Genomic DNA, 22,347 nt, shown 5'->3' with positions numbered 1-22,347 from the left:
GAAAACAGTGGCAGGATCGGACAGAGTCAGCACGATTCATGCTTGACAAATATACTGGAATTCTTCGAGGTTGTAACTAGTAGAGTTGACAAAGGGGAGGCAGTGGATGTGGTATATTTGGGCTTTCAGAAGGCTTTTGACAAAGTCCTGCATAAGAAATTGGTGTGTAAAATTAAAGCGCATGGGATTAGGGGTAGTGTATGGAGATGGATTGAAAGCTAATTAGCAGACAGGAAACAAAGAGTAGGAATTAATGGGTCTTTTACAAATTGGCAGGCAGTGACTAGTGGGGCACCGCAGGGATCAGTCCTCGGACCCCAGCTATTCACAATATATATTAATGATTTAGATGAAGGAACAAAATGTAATATCACCAGGTTTGCAGATGGCATCAAGTTGTGTGGGAGGGTGAGCTGTACATGGCCATAAATTAGAAGAGGGGAATGTGCAACGAGACCTGGGTGTCCTTGTACACCAGTCTCTGAAGGTAAGCATGCAGATACAGCAGGCGGTAAAGAAGGCCAATGGTATGTTGGCCTTCATATTGACAGGATTCCAGTACAGGAGCAGGGATGTCTTGCTGCAATTGGTGAGACCACACTTGGAATATTGTGTACAATTTTGATCTCCTTATCTGAGGGAGGATGTTGTTGCTCTAGAGGGAGTGCAGCAAATGTTTATCAGACTGATTCCTGGGATGACGGGACTGACGTATGAGGAGAGATTGAATCGGTTAGGATTACATTCACTTGAGTTCAGAAGAATGAGGGAGGGGGGCGGCATGTGGCACAGGTTAGCACTGGGATTGCGGTGCTGAGGACCCAGGTTCGAATCCCGGCCCTGCGTCACAGTCTGTGTGGTGTTTGCACATTCTCCTCCTGTCTGCATGGGTTTCACCCCCACAACCCAAAGATGTGCAGGGTAGGTGGATTGGCCACACTAAATTGCCCCTTTATTGGAGAAAACATAATTGGGTACTCTAAATTTATAATAAAAAAGGAAGAATGAGGGGGGATCTCATAGAAACCTATAAAATTCTAACAGGTCTAGACAGGACAGATGCAGGAAGGATGTTCCCGATGGTGGGTGTGTCCAGAACCAGAGGTCACAGTCTGAGGAGACGGGGTAGACCATTTAGGACAGAGATAATTAAATGAAATGAAATGAAAATCGCTTATTGTCACAAATAGGCTTCAAATGAAGTTACAGTGAAAAACCCCTAGTCGCCACATTCCGCCGCCTGTTCGGGGAGGCTGGTACGGGAATTGAACCGTGCTGCTGGCCTGCCTTGACTGCTTTCAAAGCCAGCGATTTAGCCCTGTGCTAAACCAGTCCCTACTGTGAAAAGCCCCTGTCGCCACATTTGGCACCTGTTCGGGAGGCCAATACGGGAACAGAACCTGCGCTGCTGGCCTTGTTTTGAATTACAAGCCAGCTGTTCAGCTCACTGCTAAGCAGCCCAGATAAGGAGAAATGTCTTCACCCAGAGAATGGTTGCCTGTGGAATCCGTTACCACAGGGAGTAGTTGAGGCCAAAACATTGTATGTTTTCAAGAAGCAGTTAAATGCAGCACTTAGGGCGAAGGGGATCAATGGATATGGGGGGAAATCGGAATTAGGCTATTAAGTTGGAGCAGGCTCAAAGGGCGAATGGCATCCTCCGGCTCCTATTTTCTCTAAGGATTCTTTCTTCTGATTGAGGAAACGTGTTAGGCTGTTATGTACATACGAGTCCCAGATCCTCCGGTGGAGGTTCCACACTGAAAAAGCCATTCAATGATATTAAAAGTCTATCCAAGGTCTGAGGCATCCTTCAGGGTTATGCAGGTTGAGCATCCATTATCCAAAGTACTTGGGGCAGAGTGTGTATCGGATTTCGGAATATAATTTTTGAGGGGTCAAAACGGCCTGTTCCAGGACCTGCGCATGTGTGGCGCATTGGGACCTGTGCATCACCCAGGAACCTTTCCAGAGCCTTGTGGGGTTTCCCACTCATAATGTCATGTCGGCACTCAGAAAAAAGTGCGGATTTTGGAATTTTTTCGTTTTCGGAATTTCGGATAAGGGATGCTCAACCTGTGGACAGCGAGCATCACTCTTTTTCTGCAGACTGCAATTGGTAAAAGATGAGAATACCAAATCAGAAACAACTCAGCAAGTAATGGACAGAACCATGGAGCCACTGAAGAAACATAAATGTGTGCAAATAGCCAAGGAAGAATAGACCTGAGGAAAGGGAGAAAATGTGACAGAAAACATGGAGATCAAGAAAGAAAATGTGAGTGCATTTATTGGGTTGGTATTTATGCCATTGACTTTAAAATCTTTTAAAAAGTGGTCAAATTCACATCATGTATTTGCCTGGAATTGTTTTGAAGTGAAAATACTTGTCCCTTGGTGTCCAGTGATTAGGTTATGAGGATGAAGTGAGGGAATGCGCGTAGATAGGATGCTTTTTCAGGTGGCCAGTGCAGATTTGATGGGCTGAATGGCCTCTTTCTGCATTGTAGGGATTCTATGAAATCCTCTTTGCACCTTCTCTAAGGGCTTTGTTATTTTTTTTTTCATTTTGAATACTCGTTTCAAGAAAACTCACAGCTTCCCTTAAACTGCATTTGACTGGCACACCTGACACTTAAACATTCTCACTTTAGAAACACCCAAAAGTAAAAAATTGTTTAATACATCTCAGAAATAAGAACTTATTTACATATTGCAATGAAATGACCATTGGAAAGGCTTAAATTAAACCTATACATTGATCGGTGATGTGATCAATAAAATGGTGACACGACTAACCTCTTAGGTATGAAGTAATTCAATGAATTTTCCTTTCTTAAAATTGCTAACTTCAGTTCCACGACTGTCACACTTTTATCTGCACTTTGTTTCCAAAATGTCAGATATATTTGATCAAACAATTGTAAAACGTTGGCTGAGAAAATCAAGCTCTGGTCTGATGTTCTCTCAGAGGCATTGTTCGTAAGCCTATGTCTAAAAAAAAAACGCATCACAGTAAAGGGGCACTGTCGTCTTTCAAATAGTTTCAAATGCTTTCTGAGAACAGCAAAATCTGCAAGGATTTTAAAATCCATACACTTGAAACATCACTGTTCTTTCGTAATTTCAGATGCCTAGCTTTAAACACCTCTGCTGGGAACACAAACTTCCACGGTGGGACTTTGAAACAACCTGCACAGTTCAGATCTAGTTTCATAGAATTACTGCAATTCTTAAACTGTACTCATTTGCTGTTGTGGTTAAGCCTGAAGGAAAAAAAAGCTTCAGTGAATTACAAAAGCTTGAAGGAACAAAATCCTTTCAATTACCACAGCTCCCAGAGGAGGCAAAACTATCCCGCAGCATTACAAGACTGGGTCCTTTCGCTTTCTCTACAACCTTAAGTCCAGGTGTTTAGTCCTGATTACATATTCTTAGCAGTAGCTAATATGATTAATTATGCAGCTTCATTCTCTGAACTACCAAAGTGGGGATGGATCTCATATACTTCATGACATTGCATTAATATTTAGCTCCCTTGGAGACCCAGTGCCATTGGTGCCAAGTAAATTCAGTTGGGATGAAGTGCTTGACACGTATGATTGATAGTGTTGCTTTGATAGAAGATATATTAAAATAATATACAATACATAAATCCACTGTTCCGTATTTAGAAGCTATGCTGATAAAGGAAATTATCTCAATTATGAAAGAATTATTCCCATCCTTGAGTACCTATGAAAGATGAGTAAAACTTCATAAATCTAGCTAATGCTCTGTGCTGAGTGGTCACAAAGCAGTAATGAAACCATCTGTCCATTTCCTGGATAAATAAAGAACTGACAAGCTGAAAATCCATCAACATGTAAATAAATTTAGTGTCACTCGATTACAGTCCAGCAAAATAGACTGCCTTTCACTCCTCATGTATTTCTATGGTAGTGCAAAGGCCCCCACCATCGGAACAGGAGTATGCTATTTAGTCTCCGGAATCCGTTCCTCCATTTAATGAGATCACGGCTGATCTGCGACCGACCTCTGTATACCTGCATTTTCCCCATATTTTGTAATTCCTTTAACTCTCAAAAAATTATTAATCTCGGATTGAATGTTAACAACAGATCTAAGATCAAATGACATTTGCGGAAAGCAGTTCCAAATGTCTACCAGCCTTTTGTGTGTAGAAATGTTTCCTAACTTCACCCTTGTAAAATTTGGCTCTAAGTTTTAGACTATGCTCCCTCATCAGACTTCCCCAACTAGTGGAAATAGTTTCTTTCTATCTACCCTATCTGTTCCCATTTGTACCTTGAAAACTTTGATCCAATCGCTCCATAACCTTCTAAATTGCAAGGAAAGCATTCCTAGTTTCTGTTATTTATCCCTTTGTGCCTAGGTGTCATTCTGGCAAGTCTACACTGCACTTCCTCCAAGGCCAACATATCCTTCCTTAAGGTGTGATGCTCGGAGCTGCTGGCAGAATGCCAGATGTGGTCTAATCAGAGCTCTGCATAACTGAAACATGACTTCTCTCTCTCACACACACACACACACCCTCCCCCCCGTATTCTAATCTGCTGGATATATGAGTCAGAATTCCATTTGCCTTTTTGATTATGTTAATGTTTATGTTAATGGACAATGTTTCCGGACCATCACTGATGACAGCTTTTCATCATTTAGAAAGTATGTTGTTCTATCCTTTCAGGTTCAAAGTGGATGGCTTCATATTTGCCAACATTGAAATCCATTGACCACAGTTTTTCCCATTCCTTAAATCCACCAATATATCTTAGTAACTTTATGCTTTCATTTACACTTCTAACAATGCCACCTATTTTTGTGTTGTTGACAAACTTGGGTATGCTTAATAAATATGATGAAAAGCAAAACAGGTGCTTGTGAGATGCCACCTATTTTTGTGTTGTTGACAAACTTGGGTATGCTTAATAAATATGATGAAAAGCAAAACAGGTGCTTGTGAGATGTCACTAGCCACATGCTGGTAATTAGATTGCCTGCCCATCATCCCTACTCTCACCTATCCCTCAGACAATTTCCTAACCGGGTCAATAATTTGCCTTCAATCCCATGAACTTCAACTTTAGTTGAAGTCTCTTTTGAGGATCCTGATCATATGCCTTCTGGAAGTCCATACAAAAAACAGTACAGACATTCCCCTCAGACATTCACCTCTCCAAAATGAACATTCCTCAGCATTGTCAGGATTGATCTACCATTTACAAATCCAGGCTGGCAGTCCCTGATCAGCTGAAAATATTAAGTTGTTTGGCTACCTCATTCTTAATTATAGACCCTACCAATTTCCCAACAATAAAGTTCGGCTAACTGGTCTATAATTCCCTGGTTTAGCGGATTGGCATGCAGTTTTCCAATTTAAGAGAAAAGTTAGGAAATAATAAGAATGTCAGGAGGTTATGGTTAGGGAATCTGAAATATACTCGCCTATTTTCTTTAAACTATTGGATGGAAACCTGGGGGTCTGTTTCACTTTAGTACCATATATATTCCTTGTTACTTTGTTTTGCTTATGTTAATTTTGGTGTGTCCCTGTCCCTGATTCAATGTTAATTTTCTTGGCATGCTGACCCCGTCCTCAACTATAAATGCCGATGCAAAGTAATTATTTAATATTTCTGCTATTTCTTTATTTTCATTGATAATGGACGCAATTATTCGGATATTTGCTGGCGGTAGGATTCTCTGCAGGTTTCCCAGTGGCGTGGGGGTGGCTTCAATGGAAAATCCCATTGACAGTGGTGGGAGGAGAGAATCCCATTGCCAGCAAACAGTGCGCCGCCTCCCGCCACTGAGAATCACGCAGCTGGGAGGCCGGAGAATCCCGCCCAATGTCAACATTATCAGTTTAAGCCTCCCGCATTGCTCCTGACCACAATGTTTTAAAAATGTCAACTTTGATATCTTTTATAAATCTCTTTTCTTTTCTTTTATCCATTTAGAGTACCCAATTCTTTTTTTACCAATTAAGGGGCCATTCAGCATGGCCAATTCACTTACCCTGCACATCTTTTTGGGTTGTGGGGTGAGACCCACGCAGACACTGGGAGAATGTGCAAACTCCACATGGACAGTGACCTGGGGCCGGGATCGAACCCAGATCATTGCCTCCATGAAGCAGCAGCACTAACCACTGTGCCACCTATGAATCACTTTTCACACAGTATTCCTTTTATGTAGGTTTACTATCTGTTTTGTCACCAGGATCTGTGCCAGTTTTTGCATTTTCAGATGCTTTTTAAAAATGTTTTATTCTTACCACATGGGTGGGTCATTCGTAGCTTTGTTTTTGGTAAGTAGAACTCTTGTCCTTTTGGAATATAAACTGGTCTGAATCACAATAAATCTGATCTTTGGTTGTTAACAGATTGACACATTTGTCTACTTTACTCTGGATAGTTTCTGTCTCATTGCGTTGAAGTCTGCCTTACCTAAATCTGGAATCTAAGCTCTTTTGCAGTTCTCCCCTCCAACGCTATGCTGAACTCGATCATAGTAGGGTCACTTTGAGATAAATGTTTATACACCACACGGCTGTTCACCAAAACGGCCTCATTACTCATGATTTGATCTCACAAAGCACTCCCCCTTGTGGGTTCCAGGACATCTTGTTGCAGGGAACTTTCCTCAACAGACTCAAAAAATGCACTTACTCTCTGCCTTGTGAAGGTCTGCTAACGCCAATCTCGATGAAATTTAAACTCACCTGCAAACGTATATCCCACACCCATCGACCACTTATCAGCCAATTACAAGATGGTGAAGGAGGAAATTTGACCACAGATTCGTAGCCCCTCCTCTTCAACTCTTATGTGAACATTTCTTCCCAAATCTTAAAGCTAGTCATCATGATCCAATCTCTTCTAGCCCAAAGCTTTAATATCAGTGTTGTTGAAAATAAAATACTTGGAATTACCAGGTTTCTTTATCAGATTGGACTCAAAACCATTTGGTGTTGAAGAAATTGAGAATTCTGACAATAAGTTGGATATAGGTAAGTTCCATAATTTTGTACAAAGCAATAGGAGAGGGATGAAGGTTTTATACACAATTAAAGAAAAGACAGCACTGTATAAGGGTTTGTCCATTGGATAAGGACTGGGGGCATGTTTAAGTTGAGAACTGAAGTTGTTCAAATGTAAGCTATCCCAGATAAAATACTCCTCTGATGGAGATCAGAGTTTCTAACCACCTTGTTCAATTTCCATGGCAAACAGGGAATAGTAAACCATCTTCATATCATCAGTAGGCACAGGAGTGAAGGATAACAATTTTCCAATTTACATGGCATTCTACTTCATGAAGACATCATGAGCTTGTGTCTTATGAGCTGGCACATTCACCTGAATTGCTGATCTGTTTTTCCTTCTCCGTTACCCAGTACATTATATTTGCATTTGGAAATTACTGGAAAGCCTGTTCTAGTGCATGCATGAATGCTGACTTACAATTTGAACATCTGCAATCAAAGGGGCTCCTTCTTTCATCATAGTATGCAGTTCACCATTCCACTGTTGCACTTTTCACAATAAATTCTGAGCCAGGGACTAAGTAGTTCCGATCCCTGTAGCAAACAGTCCAGCGTCGAGTATGGATGGTTGGAAACTCAATCTATCCAAGTTAATCACAATACCATGCAACCATCTCGACTTCATTCATATCATAAATTGGTTGTGCATGTATCTTTGGAGTTGCCAAATGTCAAATGAAATTATTGCTATGTTTTGTACTTTAGGGAACTGTCCCTAACTATGAACTGCTCATCTAGATTTTGACAGAAACAGCAATATTTTGCAACCAAGCATCAAGGATAATCTCTCTCATCTGGGAACCATTGTTCTTTAATCCAACACCATAGTGCATGGTGATATTATACTTTCGAGTGAACACTGTGGGAAGGAGAAATGATGCTACTCCTATGGTGAAAATTGCAATGTTCCACTCTACAATTCTCTGTAACAGGGAAACAAACGTTAAGAGGCAGACAATGAAGAAATACAGCAAAACTGACCAATCTTCGGGGCACAGATAAGATGCTATGGTTGGCACTGGTATGGTGCTATGGTTGGCACAGATATTGTGCTATGGTTAGCCTTAGTGCCCTGTGACATTCAAGTGTACATCCATGGACATTTCATGAGAATTGGGAAATACTTACTGGTACCCTCTACTTCTGCCACTCACAGAGAAACAATGACACCTGGGGGGGGGGGGGGGGGGGGGGCACTTGAGGAGGGGGGAGCAGAAAACTGGGCACACTTTTGTTTTCAATTACCAATTTTAAATAATGTTAGGATCTCCTTTCAGAACAGCTGGCTCATCAGCAACAATCACAAATGTGATAGTTGTCTGCTGTGGGCATTTCTATTCTCGAGCCAAATGCAGATAATAGATGGAAATGTTTATCAGCTTCATAACCTCTTCTCTCCTCCTCATTTTCCACCCATTAGTGAGCAGAATACACAGCCTATTCAAAAGGAACCCAGCCACGGCCTTGACTGTTGCTGCAGTACAGACCAAACCTTCCTCAAAGCTTCAGAAATGTCCAAAAAACAGCTACTATTTTTCTAAAATGACCAGTGGCTGAAGTACACGGTTTTTTTCCGGTGCCAATTTTCTCCCTCACTTCCTGAAGAATTGAATCCGACTGTGTCTGCCTTCACACAACTGATTCTGCAGTCACAGGGTGAGTAACCCTTTAATAGATTACGAACCTTCAACACATCTGTACTGATATAATTGTCTTGTATTTAGCACACATCCACTACACACCAGACCACACTTTACAGATGCAAAACAGTTACAAAAGGAAAACAAAAGCCAATCATTGACCGAAAACATGAAACCTCAAATTGACAAACTATTACAATTACTCCTCTGATCATCCTCAGCAGATCGAAAAGAACATCAATTACCTGAATTTGCTTTTTTGAAAACAACAACCTCAATGTCCTAATTGACACAACCATGTTCCAGTCCCTGTGGACACCATTGGAAGTCCACCAACATATTCAAAAGCAAACTGTGAAAGTTTCTGAGGATACGACAGCTCACAATCTTCCCCATGCCACTACACATCCAGCCTCTGCTGGCTGAAACTTCTCTTTCCTGATTCCATTCTTATCTATTTAGCCCTAACCAGAGAATCACTTCCTAAAAATTGATTCATGGGATGTGGGCATCGCTGGCTAGGCCAGAATTTGTTGCCCAACTCTAATTGCCCTTTGAGATGGTGGTGAGTTGCCTTCTTGGATCGCTGCAGTCTATATGGTGTAGGTACACCCACAGTGCTGTTAGGGTGGGAGTTCCAGGATTTTGTCCCAGCGACAATGAAGGAATGGCGATACATTTCTAGGACAGGTTGATGCGTGGCTTGGAGGGAAACTTGCAGGTTCCCATGTATCTGCTGCCCTTGCATTTCTAGGTGGCAGGTGTCATAGGTTTGGAAGACACTGTTGAAGGAATCTTTGTGCTGCTGCAGTGCATCTTTTAGATGGGACACTACGCTGCCACTGTGCATCGGTGGTGGAGATAGTGGATATTGAAGATGGTGGATTAGGTACCAATCAAGTAGGCTGTTTGCCTTGGATTTTGTCTAGATTCCATCACATTTCCAGAAATAGTTTCTCTTCCCACTGATTCCCTCTGGTGTCTCCCATGTAGCTACCGTTGATCCCCTCCTATTTTCATCCATATGCTACCCCTCAGCGAAATGTGTGAAAACACATAATCAGTTTACACATGTACACTGGTGGCATCCAGCTGTATCCCACCATTGCCCTCTCGACTCTGCCACTGTCTAAATCAGATTGTTTGTACAACACCCTGTGATAAACAGAGGTTTTGTCCAATTAACTATTTGCAAGACCGAAGCTGCTTTTCCAGTCCCCGCCACGAACTCTGTCCACTAGCCCTGACTCTATCCCTCTTCCTGGCAAATGGCTGCTGCCAAACCAGAGCTCTCACAACTGTAATATTATATGTGACCCAAGATGACTTTCTAACCACATCTGCTCCGTCACTAAGACTGCCCATTTCCACCTCTGTAACATCATCCCAACTCCATTCCTGCTGAAATCCCCATCTATGCCTTTAATATGTCCAGGAACTATTCCAATTAACTTCTGGCCACCCACCCATATTCTCCCCTCTGTAAACATGAAATCACCCATCTGCTGTCTGTGTCCTTACTTGAATTCAGTCCCGTTCACCCATGCGTTTGCTGACTTTGGTGGGTTCCCAATTAAGCAACAGTTCAATTTTAATATTCCCATTCTTGCTTTCAGACCCCCTCCATGGCCTTACCCCTTCCCATCCCTCTAATTTCCTCCAGCCCCTGAGGGTAATTCCTGAGGATATCTGGGCCCACGTAACTCTGGCTTCTTGAAATCTGGAGTTTGACTCGCTCCACAACTGGTGGCGCTGCCTTCAATGCCCTGAGCTCTGAAATTACGTCCCTGAATCTCTCAGCCCCTCGCCTGGTTTTCCTCCTTTAAGACGCTCCTTCAAACCTACCTCTTTGGTCATCAGGCCTAAAATCTCCTTTTGTGGCTGCTGTGTGAAATGTTGCCTTCTAATGCTGCCATGATGTTCTTGGCTCATAATGCAAAGACAAGTCATTACTTTGCAACTCATCACATGGATGCTCATTATAGACCTCCAAAGTCAACCACTGCTCGAATGATAACCTGTTATTTCAGTAATGATTTAAAACAATCTGCCAGATCCTTAACATCAGTAAAAGAAAGACGCATTGTGTGTAGTGGTTTCTTTTCTGGTTGACGACAATCAAATCTGTGGTGTTTCTTCACAGCTTTTAACCACATCCAATTGTAAAATTGGCAGCAATTCACTTGCTGATCGTTTCTTTCTCCTCCCCCATAGCCAGTCCCGTTTTTATTCTCAAAAAACTATCAATCACACTCTGTGGAAGTTCATCAAAGCCCTAAAGTGCAGAAGAAGGCCATTCGGCCCCTCAAGTCTAGACCGACCCTCCGAAAGAGCACCCCACCTCGGCCCACCCTATCCCCGTGACCCCACCTAACCTGCACATCTTTGGACACTAACGGGCAATTTTTAGCATAGCCAATCGGCCTAACCTGCACATCTTTGGATAGGGAAACCTCAAAACCAGGGAGTTAAAGTGCACTGGTCAACAAACAAATAGAACAGGATCCAAAGGGATGTCTGCATATCATTCTCAATCATTTTTCTGACTGGGGGAATTAAATTGTTAAGCTCACTGTGATAACTGCTTTATTCAGTTGTACAATGCCTGTCTCCAAAGTATTGGAAGACTCCCATGGTTAGAACTCACGTTTCACCAGGACCTTCAATCTGATTAAAGGTTGCAAGGAGCATTGTCAAACAAAATGTGACATCGACCTGCATAAGGAGATATTAGTACAGGTGACAGGCAGATTTTTAAGGTTCATTGCCCAGAGGGGCTGACAGGGTCATAGAGGGGATTCAAAAGCCACCAATGGTGGAGGAATGAAAACCCGTGATGCCCAAGAGGCCAGGATTAGCGGCGGACAGATGCCTCCGAGGGTCGTGGGGCTGAAGGAGATGACGAAAATCCGAAGTGAGAATTGAACGTATGTTATTTGAGACCAAGTAACAATGTCTTGTTTCTGTTTACTGTACGGCCTGGGCTCACGTTCCCTCCGAATGTTTTACTGCAAGCACCCTCTCCCAATCACCCAGTCTCACAGGATGCGGTTGCTGCTGCACTGTAGATTGTCACTTCACCATCAAGGCCAGTGCTGCCCACAGAACTGATAGGCATTCCCCTTCCAAAAAGGCCCACTCCACTGAAACATAATGTTTGCCCCATCTGTTCGCAGCTCACCTTGCCATCGGGGATTCTTCTGCAGGTGGAATTAAAATAAATACTGAGCACTAAATTCGGCTCAGCTACACATTTATTCGGTGAAGCCTGATGCTTAAGGACAGTAACAGTTCTGTCTCCTTCAGCGAAATCCTTAATTGATACACGATGCCTCAAATGCAGGTTATTAAATGTCATTCGCATCTTTTGGATTGCAAAAGAAAGTGGCTGGTGAAAATAGTACATTGTGAGATAGACAGTAGTGCAACCGAGTGAACCTGGAGGTGAATAAATAAATAAATGGTGATTATGGGAGAGTCTTAGTGTAAAATTGCTCTGTCCATTATGTTCAAACACTGGTTTCTTGAATGACTTGTGATCCTCTCACAGTCAAGGAAGTACAGTAACTATCGGTGAGGCACAGCAAAACCTTCCAGCGGGTACTGTATAAAAATGTACTGAAACCCATGTCGTTTATCACAGTCAAATCTGGAGCACGTTCGACGGCTAAATACTATTGTGGTCACAAAGGAAAATGTGATTAAGGCGCCAATATTCAATTGTGTTGGCTTACGTTTCAAAACGGTTCGTGTCAGATCAGATCTATAATTCATAAAGTGTCTTCAGAAGATTGGATTTTAAACCGATCTCTACCCTGTATTCCTGTAAAGGTGAGCCATCCCACAAGGGGTCCCACTCAGCCATCCGTGCAACTAAACCGGTTGATTTCTGTGGCAGCGATGACCTTTCCACGAAGCACTAGGTGAAGATAGCGTGAGGATATTTCAAAGGCTCCGGCAACTTTCAGTTCACAAGCACTGGGGGTCCCATGTTCACACCAACAGAAATGTGCAGCACGGGTTCAAGGTATTTTTTAGTGCCCCATGACTGGTCTCTGTTACAGATTCAATAGTTTATGCTAATAGCTTACACGTCAAGGAAAAAACCCCGTGCTGTAAAACGGTCTCCACAAGACTGTTCGTGTTCACCAAAGGGTTTCTTTAACGATCATTTTCTACAAATGCAAAACGTGAGTGTCTTTTAGACCAAGTTTTTGTTTTCCAAAATATTTATTTCAAATAGTTTCAAAGCCGGCAGTGTTGACAGATGGCTACTGTGCTGTCGTGCATGCAGCTGTAACTACAAGACTCGCTGGAACAGAGCGGTGCTGTTTCATTTTATTCATTTGAAGTCTCCTTCTCCGTCAATATCAGGACAGGCTGATAAGACGCAATCGGCAATCTGAATATGCACTTTGTTCCACATCAGGCTAAACTCAATGACTACTGTGTGTTCTGATCTCTCCCCACCGTGACCAAATAAAGTACTTTATCTTAGTGATGCTTCTGCAGTGTCTCCCACTCCCAAGAAAAAATAACAGCCTTCCCGAAAGGTGAATGTTTCTGTTTTGTTCACCTGTAGATTGTACCTCATTTCCAGCACCAAAATCTAAAATATACAATATTCAGTTCAGGTCATTTTTGTATCCACGCCTTGATGCGATTCCAAGATTCCGGCACGTTATTTACCACATGCGATGTCTAGCACATAAGACATCAAATCATATCCTGAAGCTAACCATCAGACGATTGACAAATACGGTTAAAGAATTCGCTACTTTCTGTCCTTAATCATGTTGAATGACCTGTTTCCATCAACTCTACAATTTAGGCCAATAAATTGAACAATGTATCAACTGTGCACACTTTTAAAAATACAAGATATTGTTCTGGTGATAATGATTATTACAAGACACTTAACCAGTCCGAATAGAAAGAATGCTGCTTTGTACCTATATTGGAAGATAGTGCTTTATTAGCGAGTCACATCTTATACCAGAGGTCTGTTACATCCGGATATTTTTAAAAGGTGGTAGGCAGGTTCGGTTTGAGTTTTATCTCATTGACTCCTGTAAATATGATGTTTTACTGTTTAAAGTTGGGGCGTACTGTGGAGGGTTCAAGTGGTTTTGATTGTCCCGAAGCGAATCGTTTCTGTTGCCTCGCCAGCAGCATTTCCCATCGAAAATGAACTGTCCCTGGCTCCAGCCATTTGGACTCCCTCTAAAATGCCTGCAGCTATTACCAGTCGCCCTTCTCCCTTGTCGGATGGATACCCCCAGGTTGCAGACTATTCGGGACTGCCTTTACTCTCCACAGAGGCCGGCTGTGCTGGTGGAGAAATGCAATTCTCCATTTACCTCTGAGAAAGGCTGCTACTTTTTGGGTTTTTTTTGCCGAGGAGAACTCGGCGCAGACACAACGCAAATAAGGCAGAGAGGTTGTACATTTTTGGGAAGTCGATCAGGATGATTGCTCGGTGGGCTGACCGCCCTGGCTATAGGTTTTGTAGTGTTAACATGGTCTCGTCTCTCGTCCGTGTGAAGCGAGCACTCAAACATGATTTTCATTTTCGAATAGCATTAGTTCGAAGGGCCCTTCTGAATCAAATGATCACAGATGGAAACTTGGTGAAGTCATGCACAGAGTCACCTTGCACGCTGACCCCCTGCCAGACTCTGCAACCCTTTCACACACAACCGCTCAGGTGAAGCCTATGCTCATCTCAAACTGAATTCGAACTCACCACTGAAGTGCCCTAAACTGGTTATATTTTCACAAGACAGGCGGATAATTTAACAATGATTGAAGCTACTCGCTCGGTGCTCTGTGCTTTTAAAACAATATCTTGGAACATTCTTAGAATTAAATGACAAGCTCCACTTTGTTTGATATGTTCCGGTTGAGGATGGCTGGTAAACTTCTAATTCAGAAATCGGGGACTGTGAATTCCACCTTAAAGTGCCAACTTTCCTGCTTCCCCGCCACGGTATGAAACATGCAAGTTAAGGCAGCCATTGTGAGGATGGGAACGCACTGTAGTCTTATCTCGCTGAGGAAATGAGTTGCTAGCCAAGGTCAATTCTTCTCTTCAGACTCTGAAAAAGGCGGCTGCGTTATTTCTGCATGGATGCAAGGTGAATGCCACCTACCCCCCCCCCCCCCCCAGCTGCTATTTCTCATTCGCGGGCCATTTATTACAGGTCACTGCTGCACGCAGTCATTTAAAGAACAATTTAACACCTACTTTCGTATGCAGAGTAATTTCGAGGCAACGGTATTAAACTGGCAATTGGCTGGGGGAAAGGGAAGAAGCGAAGGTCCAATCCAGGTACAGCATCTGATTAAAGCCAAGACCAAAGTGAGACGGGGAGCCACTTTATTTTTCCTGAAACATACTGTAAAGACCCAGCAGATGAAATGAGATTAAGGTGGAGGGGCTGGCTGTGGTCTCTTTAAAGCAGAGAAGGTTAAAGTGAGATTTAATTGAGGTGTTCAAAAATATGAAGGGTTTTGACCGAGCAAATAGGGAGAAATTGTTTCTACTGCTCTTGAGAGATTTAAGATCATTGGCAAAAATGGCAGGGAGGGATTAGATTTTATTTGCTCTGCTCTGGGACTGCCTCAAGCAGATACAATAGTCGATTTCAAAAGGGGGTGGGATCTTTACTTAAAAAGGGAGGGGCCAGGTCCTGGGCTAGAGCAGGGGCGTGGGTTTCGTTGGGTAGCCCTTTAGAGAGATAGCACGGCCGCCATGGGACGACCGGCGTCCTTCGGTGCTGCACCATTCTACATCGTATTCTATTTCTGATTGTCAATAAAAAAAACATGACAGTATTTTCTGTCCAGAAAGCAGTTCTTCCTAAATACATTTACGCTTTAAATCACGGATTGATCTGCCTGCAATTCAAATCCACCTCAAAAAGCCTATTATCTTCAAATAAAGATCAGCTAATCTTTGAGACTGTTCTCTTCTTTCGCCACGGAACCATTTTGATTACAAATAATTACTTTAAAATGTGATCACAGGTCCCTGGAATTGACAGCGTTTTCCGGCAGAGAGCATGGTGTGGTGTTGGGACGGTATGAACATAGTCCGCTGCATCAACACCCATCTTTGTAACTGGGTCTGAGGATGATTCTGGCACACACGCCGAGACTCTTGAACTTTTAATGACCGATTGATCTCAGTGAAATCAGCCCCCTTGTAACACTCTCTCTCTCTCTTTCGCTGGTTGTCAGGCTTCGCGGGAAAAGCTGGAAGGAGTTTATGTGGATGGTTATTTAAGCTTCGTCAATTTCACACCCAGTGCCTGGCGGGTCGTAAAAAAACAATTAAACTTTTATCGGCATCAAAAGGGGAGCTGAGCAACAATATCACGGCCAGTGACCTTTCCAGAATTATGGAAACACAAAAAAACCTGAACGCCTCATCCTCGGCAGGGAAAAGGCAGTTTTTTCGCTGCTGCAAGACTCCCTCTCTTTATCTGAGATTTATTGAACTCAGATAACTCGTTAGGACAAAGGGACAATTTATAGCTCCCCTGTTTTACAATGTTTAAACTCCAGATTTAAAATATTTATCACCACTGTTTAGTTATGTGCGTGAACACAAAGTCCCCAGTTAGATTTTCCCCATGCACATAGAGAGTGTGTGTACATGTAGATCAGCACTCTACACAAAATGGCAATCGTTTAATCTCCAATGTATTATTTTTTCATAAGTTTCATAGAATTTACAGTGCAGAAGGAGGCCATTCGGCCCATCGTGTCTGCACCGGCTCTTGGAAAGAGCACCCTACCCAAGGTCAACACCGCCACCCTATCCCCATAACTCAGTAACCCCACCCAAATAAGGGCAAATTTGGACACTAAGGGCAATTTATCATGGCCAATCCACCTAACCTGCACATCTTTGGACTGTGGGAGGAAACCGGAGCACCCAGAGGAAACCCACGCACACACGGGGAGGATGTGCAGACTCCGCACAGACAGTGACCCAAGCCGGAATCGAACCTGGGACCCTGGAGCTGTGAAGCAATTGTGCTAGCCCTTCACGTTACTCCAGCTGATGCAATGCCTACTTTGAATATTGGAGATCAATTAACTTCCTTTAAACAACCCGAGGAGATGAGATGGGAATGTCAGACCATAAGATAGGGGAGCAGAATTAAGCTATTCGGCCCATGCAGTCTGCTCCGCCATTCAATAATGGCTGCTTTGTTTCTCATCCCCATTTCCCCATAAGACCAGAAGATATGGAAGCAGATATGGGCCGAATCTGTTTGCCATGGATGCAGATGTGTAGCCTCCTTCTATGTGTCGCCTGCTCCTTTTCTGTCGGATCGGCAATACGAAATGTATAAGATCATTTAAAAGTGATCATGGTTATGTGTTTGCGTTGACAGCCGGCTTCGCTTGGTCCGTCTTCCCCAATACGAAGCATTGTCAGAGTATGCAACAGGCGTGATTGAAAGTGGGGTGGTACAGAGGCACTGCGGATGGTTAAGGGAACATTTCCAAGGATGGTTTCAGGGATGTGTGGCGATAGATATTAACAAAGGACTGACAGTCCAGGTCCTCTTGTGGCAGTCCAGGTCCTCTTGTGGGGAAGAGAATTTCTAAGGTCACCAAGAAAACCTATCGTGAATTCAGAAGAAACTTCTACTCAGAGGGTGGTGGGAATGTGGAACTCACCAGCATCAATCCGGCTGGCTGAAGCGAATTGGACAGATGCTTTTAAGGGGGAACTGCACAAGCAGTTGAGAGATATAAAAACAGAAAGTGCTGGAAAAGCTCAGCAGGCCTGGCAACATTTGTAGAGAGACAGAGCTAACCTTTCGAGTCGGAACTGAACCCACTGGAAACAACTGTGTCACTCTCTCCAGCGAGTCTGCCGGACCTGCTGAGTTTTTCCGAAGCCCATGGCGTTTGCTCCAATATCAGTCTGTGAGGGAGAAGGAATGGAGAGTCACGTTGTCTAGATTTACGGAAGAGGGTGGAGACTCTAGTGGAATATTAACACTGGCATAGATTGCTTGGGCCGAATGGCCGGTGTCTTGTCTCCGACATCGGACGTGAGGGAATTCCTTCATTCTTCAGCAATCCAGGTCGTCTGGGAATTTGGGGTTTCCATCTGGACCCTAGTGCCAAATAAAAGCACAGACGTTTCACAGACTGGTGTCAATTATGGCACCGTCCGCGAGCAGCGGACCCTGCACGGCTGTCTCCTTGGGGCTGCATTGGACCCTTTGGAAAGAGGATTGAACTCCAGGGCATCCCCTCACTCCCTCCACTGTCATTCAGAGTCCGGAAGCCCTCCTGCTATCCAGAGTCCGGAAGCCCCCTGCCACCCAGAATCCGGAGGCCCCCTGCCACCCAGAGTCCGGAAGCCCTCCTGCTATCCAGAGTCCGGAAGTCCCCTGCCACCCAGAATACGGAGGCCCCCTGCCACCAAGAGTCCGGAAGCCCCCTGCCACCCAGAGTCCGGAAGCCCCCCCCCCCCCCCCCCCTGTCACCCAGCTCTGGAAGCTCCCTGCCACCAAGAGCCCGGAGGCCCCCTGCTATCCAGGGTCCGGAGCCCCCTGCCACCCAGGGTCCTGAAACCCCCTGCCAGCCCGGGTCCTGAAGCCTGCAGCTGGACTCTGCGCAGGCGCGTCACGTGGCCCAGACCGGGCGTCCCTGGTTACCGGGAGACAGACGGGGACATCAAAGATGAAATCTACAGGAGCAACATTGCAGGCAGATACACCAGTGCCAGGTCTGAGGGGCTGGTCTCCCTGCACAGTATACTGCCCATGACATGTACTAGTGTGACCATAGGATCCCTCAGGAATGAGTGCAGAGTATTATTTCACAGTAGACTCGGTTTGATAAATGTACAAGAATTCCAACCACTTCATTCCAGTATTCTGAGATATTCAGGGACCGCTCAGGGGAGGGTGGCTGGCTGCATTTTGTACCTGTCTTTGTCCCCACCCCCCACCCCTCGCGAGGAAACCTATGCCAGGCCTCTTGGTAGTAATTGAAAGATACTGTGCTCCTCCCTTGTTAACGTGAAGCTAAGAATTGACCTCCTGGTCTTAAGTCTTCGTTCCGAAGCCCCTGCTACTTTGTGAACGCTTTGCAAGGCCAGCAGCCCCGCTGCTATTTCCAAAACCTGGATTCCTACCAACATCGCGAGTCATTCACCTCCCAGGGGTCTGTCTCCGAAATCATTCCCCAAGGATTGCCCCCCCGCACGGCTTTCTATCTGACCTGCTAATGGTGAGTGTTGAGGCTTGACTGATCGGCGTTAGAAAGGGCGGGAGGGGGATTGCAATTGACAAAGTGACGGGAAAAAGCCACAGCTCCGATTTGAAACAATTCGGAGACCTCAAAACAAGGTGCTATCACCACTTCAACCCCCTACCACACTCCATCAGCTGAAGCTATCGAAAATCTCCGATCGCACTAACAGCCTCTCTGCACCGAGCGAACAGGGGGGCTGATTTAAAATAAAAGCCACCCGGCTATATACAGAAAGTCATGGCTAATGTTAATGGATGATCCATTAAACAGGTTCTCATTCGAGTGTGTAGTATCTCCAGCAGCGGGGCCAGTGTACGCACCGTAATCCCGTCCACCTGAAGACGGAGCTTTCTGTATTTCAATAATTGTGCAGACTGATCATCCGTGACCGTCAGATGCTGCAGCGAGCAGCGAAGCTGAGAAAAGCTAATTTCTCTGCCTGAACCCATCCATCAATTTCCCGTGCGCGCGAAGGGTCATCGCAGGGCCATTCCCCGGGCACTGGTTGTTACACCAGGAAATGTTGACAAGTATGAATCGATCCCGAAACAACAACAAAATAACAGGTCGGTGCAAATCCTTGCCGGCCTTGACTCTCTCCTGCTTTGGGGGGGGGGGGGGTACAAGCTGTAAGGCATATTGTTCAGGGTCCCCCTGGTTTTTAGGAGGAAATTCATGAACTGTGGATTTCCATATACATTAGATGAGGTGTGTGTGTGTGTGGAGGGGGGGCGGGGGGGGGGGGGGGGCGGTGGTAATACAGAAAGCAGTGGCGGTGGAGGAGGGACGGTGGGGTGATACAAGAAATCTACAGGCTGGGGTGCGAGAGATTGCAAGAGGAAGGTTAGGGGAGTGAATGTGAGAGGGAAACGCGTGTCGAGCAGAATCACAAGATCTATTCCAGGGAGAAGGAGGGGGGCGGGGGTTGGTAGCAGGAGGAAGGGTACCGGAGAAGTGTCTGCCTGTGGTGCTCAGGGAGGGAGAGGGTCCGCTGTTGGATGGGAGATTGTTGCTTTGTGTGTGGAGGGGACAGGAGGTGAGTGGGACTGGTGGGGTTACTTTCAGTGCTGGGCAGCGGAATACCTCCGGCTTCTCCTTCACATTGGTGTCAGACAACACGCGCTGTCCTGACACAGGTACTCGGTGTGTAACTTTGCAGCGCTGCATTGTGAGCGCTGCTGTATGTTTGAGGGCAAACCTGGCGCATTCTGAAAGACTCCCCACAACTCCAATCAAAGAACATCAGGCACCGCCTCTGCCTGGCACACTGACTGACCAGGGCCCGGTGCTCATTGCAAGGGCTGCGCGGTCACAAAGAGGCCATGGCCAGGCATCCCAGACCTTCTCTTCTGAAGACAAGAGGAATAAAACCGCCCTCTCTCCCCTGCTTTCACCCCCCTCTCAAAAAGAAGAGCCGTCCGATTCGACACATCCTCCCAAAGCTGCGATGCTGTTTGTGAAGGCGCTTCCTCTCCCTGCCCAGGCTGGGATCGCCATGCTAATATTGTGCTAACCTTGTGTTTCTAAAGGGGTTGTTGGAGTCACAGGCATTGAGAACCAGCTTCATGCTGCACACCCTCACAGTGTCAGTCCCCAGGTCCAGTCCCGCCATTTAGAATCACCCCCGAAGCCATCATTCTCGGTGCTCAAACTGTGTTTACAACACTGAACCGTGCAAGTCCCTCCAATCATAATTCACTGTTTTCCTCCAATGTGCTGACGGATAAATAACTTCTTCAGAGCGAATCAAATCTTGGGCTCTTGTCCCGCGAAAGTATCATCTCATCACTTGTAAAACCATTAGCATCTTTAAAATATTCCACTCTCATATAACTTCAAGCGTGTCTAATAATGTGCCGAGCAGATTGTCTCCCATCGTTCCCTTAATTTGCTTCATCTAAAAGCAATTCACCCAACATTGTGTCGCCCTCTGGCAGTTCGGTTCAAGTCGTCTCGGTTTTATAGATCAGATATTTCTACTGAGACAAATGCTACCAGACTGCTGCTGGATTAACACCAGCGCAAAGTTTGACAGCGAATTACAGGGAAGGTTCAAACATATTCTAAATGTGATGAAGTATTAATAATGAAAGAACCATTCTGTCTGTTACCTGTGGCACTCAGTTTCTCCCTGTTTAGTCAGTTACATTGTGCACCTGCATCAGATACACATCTAGCAACTATTTTTCTCTCTCTTCCCGCTGTACACATTCGACCAAAGGAGCTCAAACCAGGTCATCCAAAACCAAACACATGTTAAGGTCCCAGTGTCAGAAACAAGAGATCCCAGACAGACAAAAAAATCGGTTCAATGCCACATAAGAAATGCTCACAAGCTCAAAACTGCATGTCAAGCTCAACTGCCCCTGAAAGGCCCAAACACGCATAATGATGGGAGCCGCACAAAAGGGTTTAAGAAGGAACAACAGCGGGGAGCGTTCAGGACGATTCAGATTGTTACAACACTTCTGCGGCTCTTAGTAACCGTGGGGTTTTGTGTGGCTCCACACTGGCAATCCTTAAATGAAGGGGGGGGGGGGGGGGCATGAATATAGAAGAAAACAAACTCTGGCGCAGACAAAACTTCTCCTCATCCAAGTTTACAAACACTGTGCCAATAAATAAATAAACTAACAACACGCCAGAGAAAGGGAGGGGGCCGGCCCAAACACAATAATAAAGGAATCTGTCTCCTACCTGACTGCGAGATTATTTCTTGCACCTTCAGCGTTGCACAGATAAAGCTCACAAAGAGGAACTCCGCCAACTTCATTTTCTCCCAGTTTTGCTTCTCTCTATTTGTTGCGGGGGTGGTTATGTCAGTCAGTTCTGTGTAAAATTACATGACGACCAACATGTATCCTCAGAAAGTGAGTGTCAACTTTTTGTGTTGTTGCTTTAGTTGCTCCCCCCCCCCCCCCCTCACTGTCTCCCGGTGCTCTGCATTAAATCTCTTGCAAGTTGCAAGAGTGCTGTCTCTGCGCTGAGTGTCTATTTTTTTGTTAACCCGGTCTATCAGTCCTCTGCTCACTCTCACACACTCTCTCTCTCTCTGCCCAGTATAGCGCTCTCCCGAATTGCTGGATTGGTTGCTCCCGACAGGCACAGCCATTAACAAATTCAACTCCAGACCCAGCCCTCTCCCCGCCTGCTGACACTCATTGGCTGCCTACCCATCCAGGCACCTGTCTCGCCTTTACCGATTGGCTCCCCTCCACGTCAGTCAGGAAACTCTGCCACCTCCTCCTCGGGCTCCAGCAGGGCATCCCGGGATTAGTAGTTTGTTTTTTTAATACACTACCACTTTCTTGCTCTGAGTTATTGACGCTGACGTTTGTTATATTGTTT

At 44.9% G+C, this 22,347-nt stretch overlaps 1 protein-coding gene and 1 long non-coding RNA gene across 5 annotated transcripts in view; one reads left to right on the top strand and one right to left on the bottom strand.

Moving 5' to 3' along the window:
• The window catches only part of LOC140395504 (receptor tyrosine-protein kinase erbB-4-like), a 1,530,197-nt gene extending 1,508,126 nt beyond the window's left edge, over positions 1-22,071 (bottom strand). For all 4 annotated transcript variants that reach the window (XM_072483352.1, XM_072483369.1, XM_072483378.1 and 1 more), the window contains exon 1: positions 21,697-22,071. In XM_072483352.1, the coding sequence (XP_072339453.1) occupies positions 21,697-21,772 (76 nt within the window). In that variant the 5' untranslated portion in view covers positions 21,773-22,071. The remainder of the gene's footprint in view (positions 1-21,696) is intronic.
• LOC140395515 (uncharacterized) overlaps positions 18,804-22,347 on the top strand; it is a 30,238-nt gene continuing 26,694 nt past the window's right edge. The window contains exon 1 of the long non-coding RNA XR_011936225.1: positions 18,804-18,975. This is a non-coding gene — a long non-coding RNA (uncharacterized lncRNA). The remainder of the gene's footprint in view (positions 18,976-22,347) is intronic.

This window comes from Scyliorhinus torazame, chromosome 2, assembly GCF_047496885.1.
Source record: "Scyliorhinus torazame isolate Kashiwa2021f chromosome 2, sScyTor2.1, whole genome shotgun sequence".
Classification (NCBI taxonomy): Eukaryota; Metazoa; Chordata; class Chondrichthyes; order Carcharhiniformes; family Scyliorhinidae; genus Scyliorhinus; species Scyliorhinus torazame.
The sequence above is the reverse complement of the archived record's forward strand: the minus strand, read 5'-3'. Positions and strand labels throughout refer to the sequence as shown.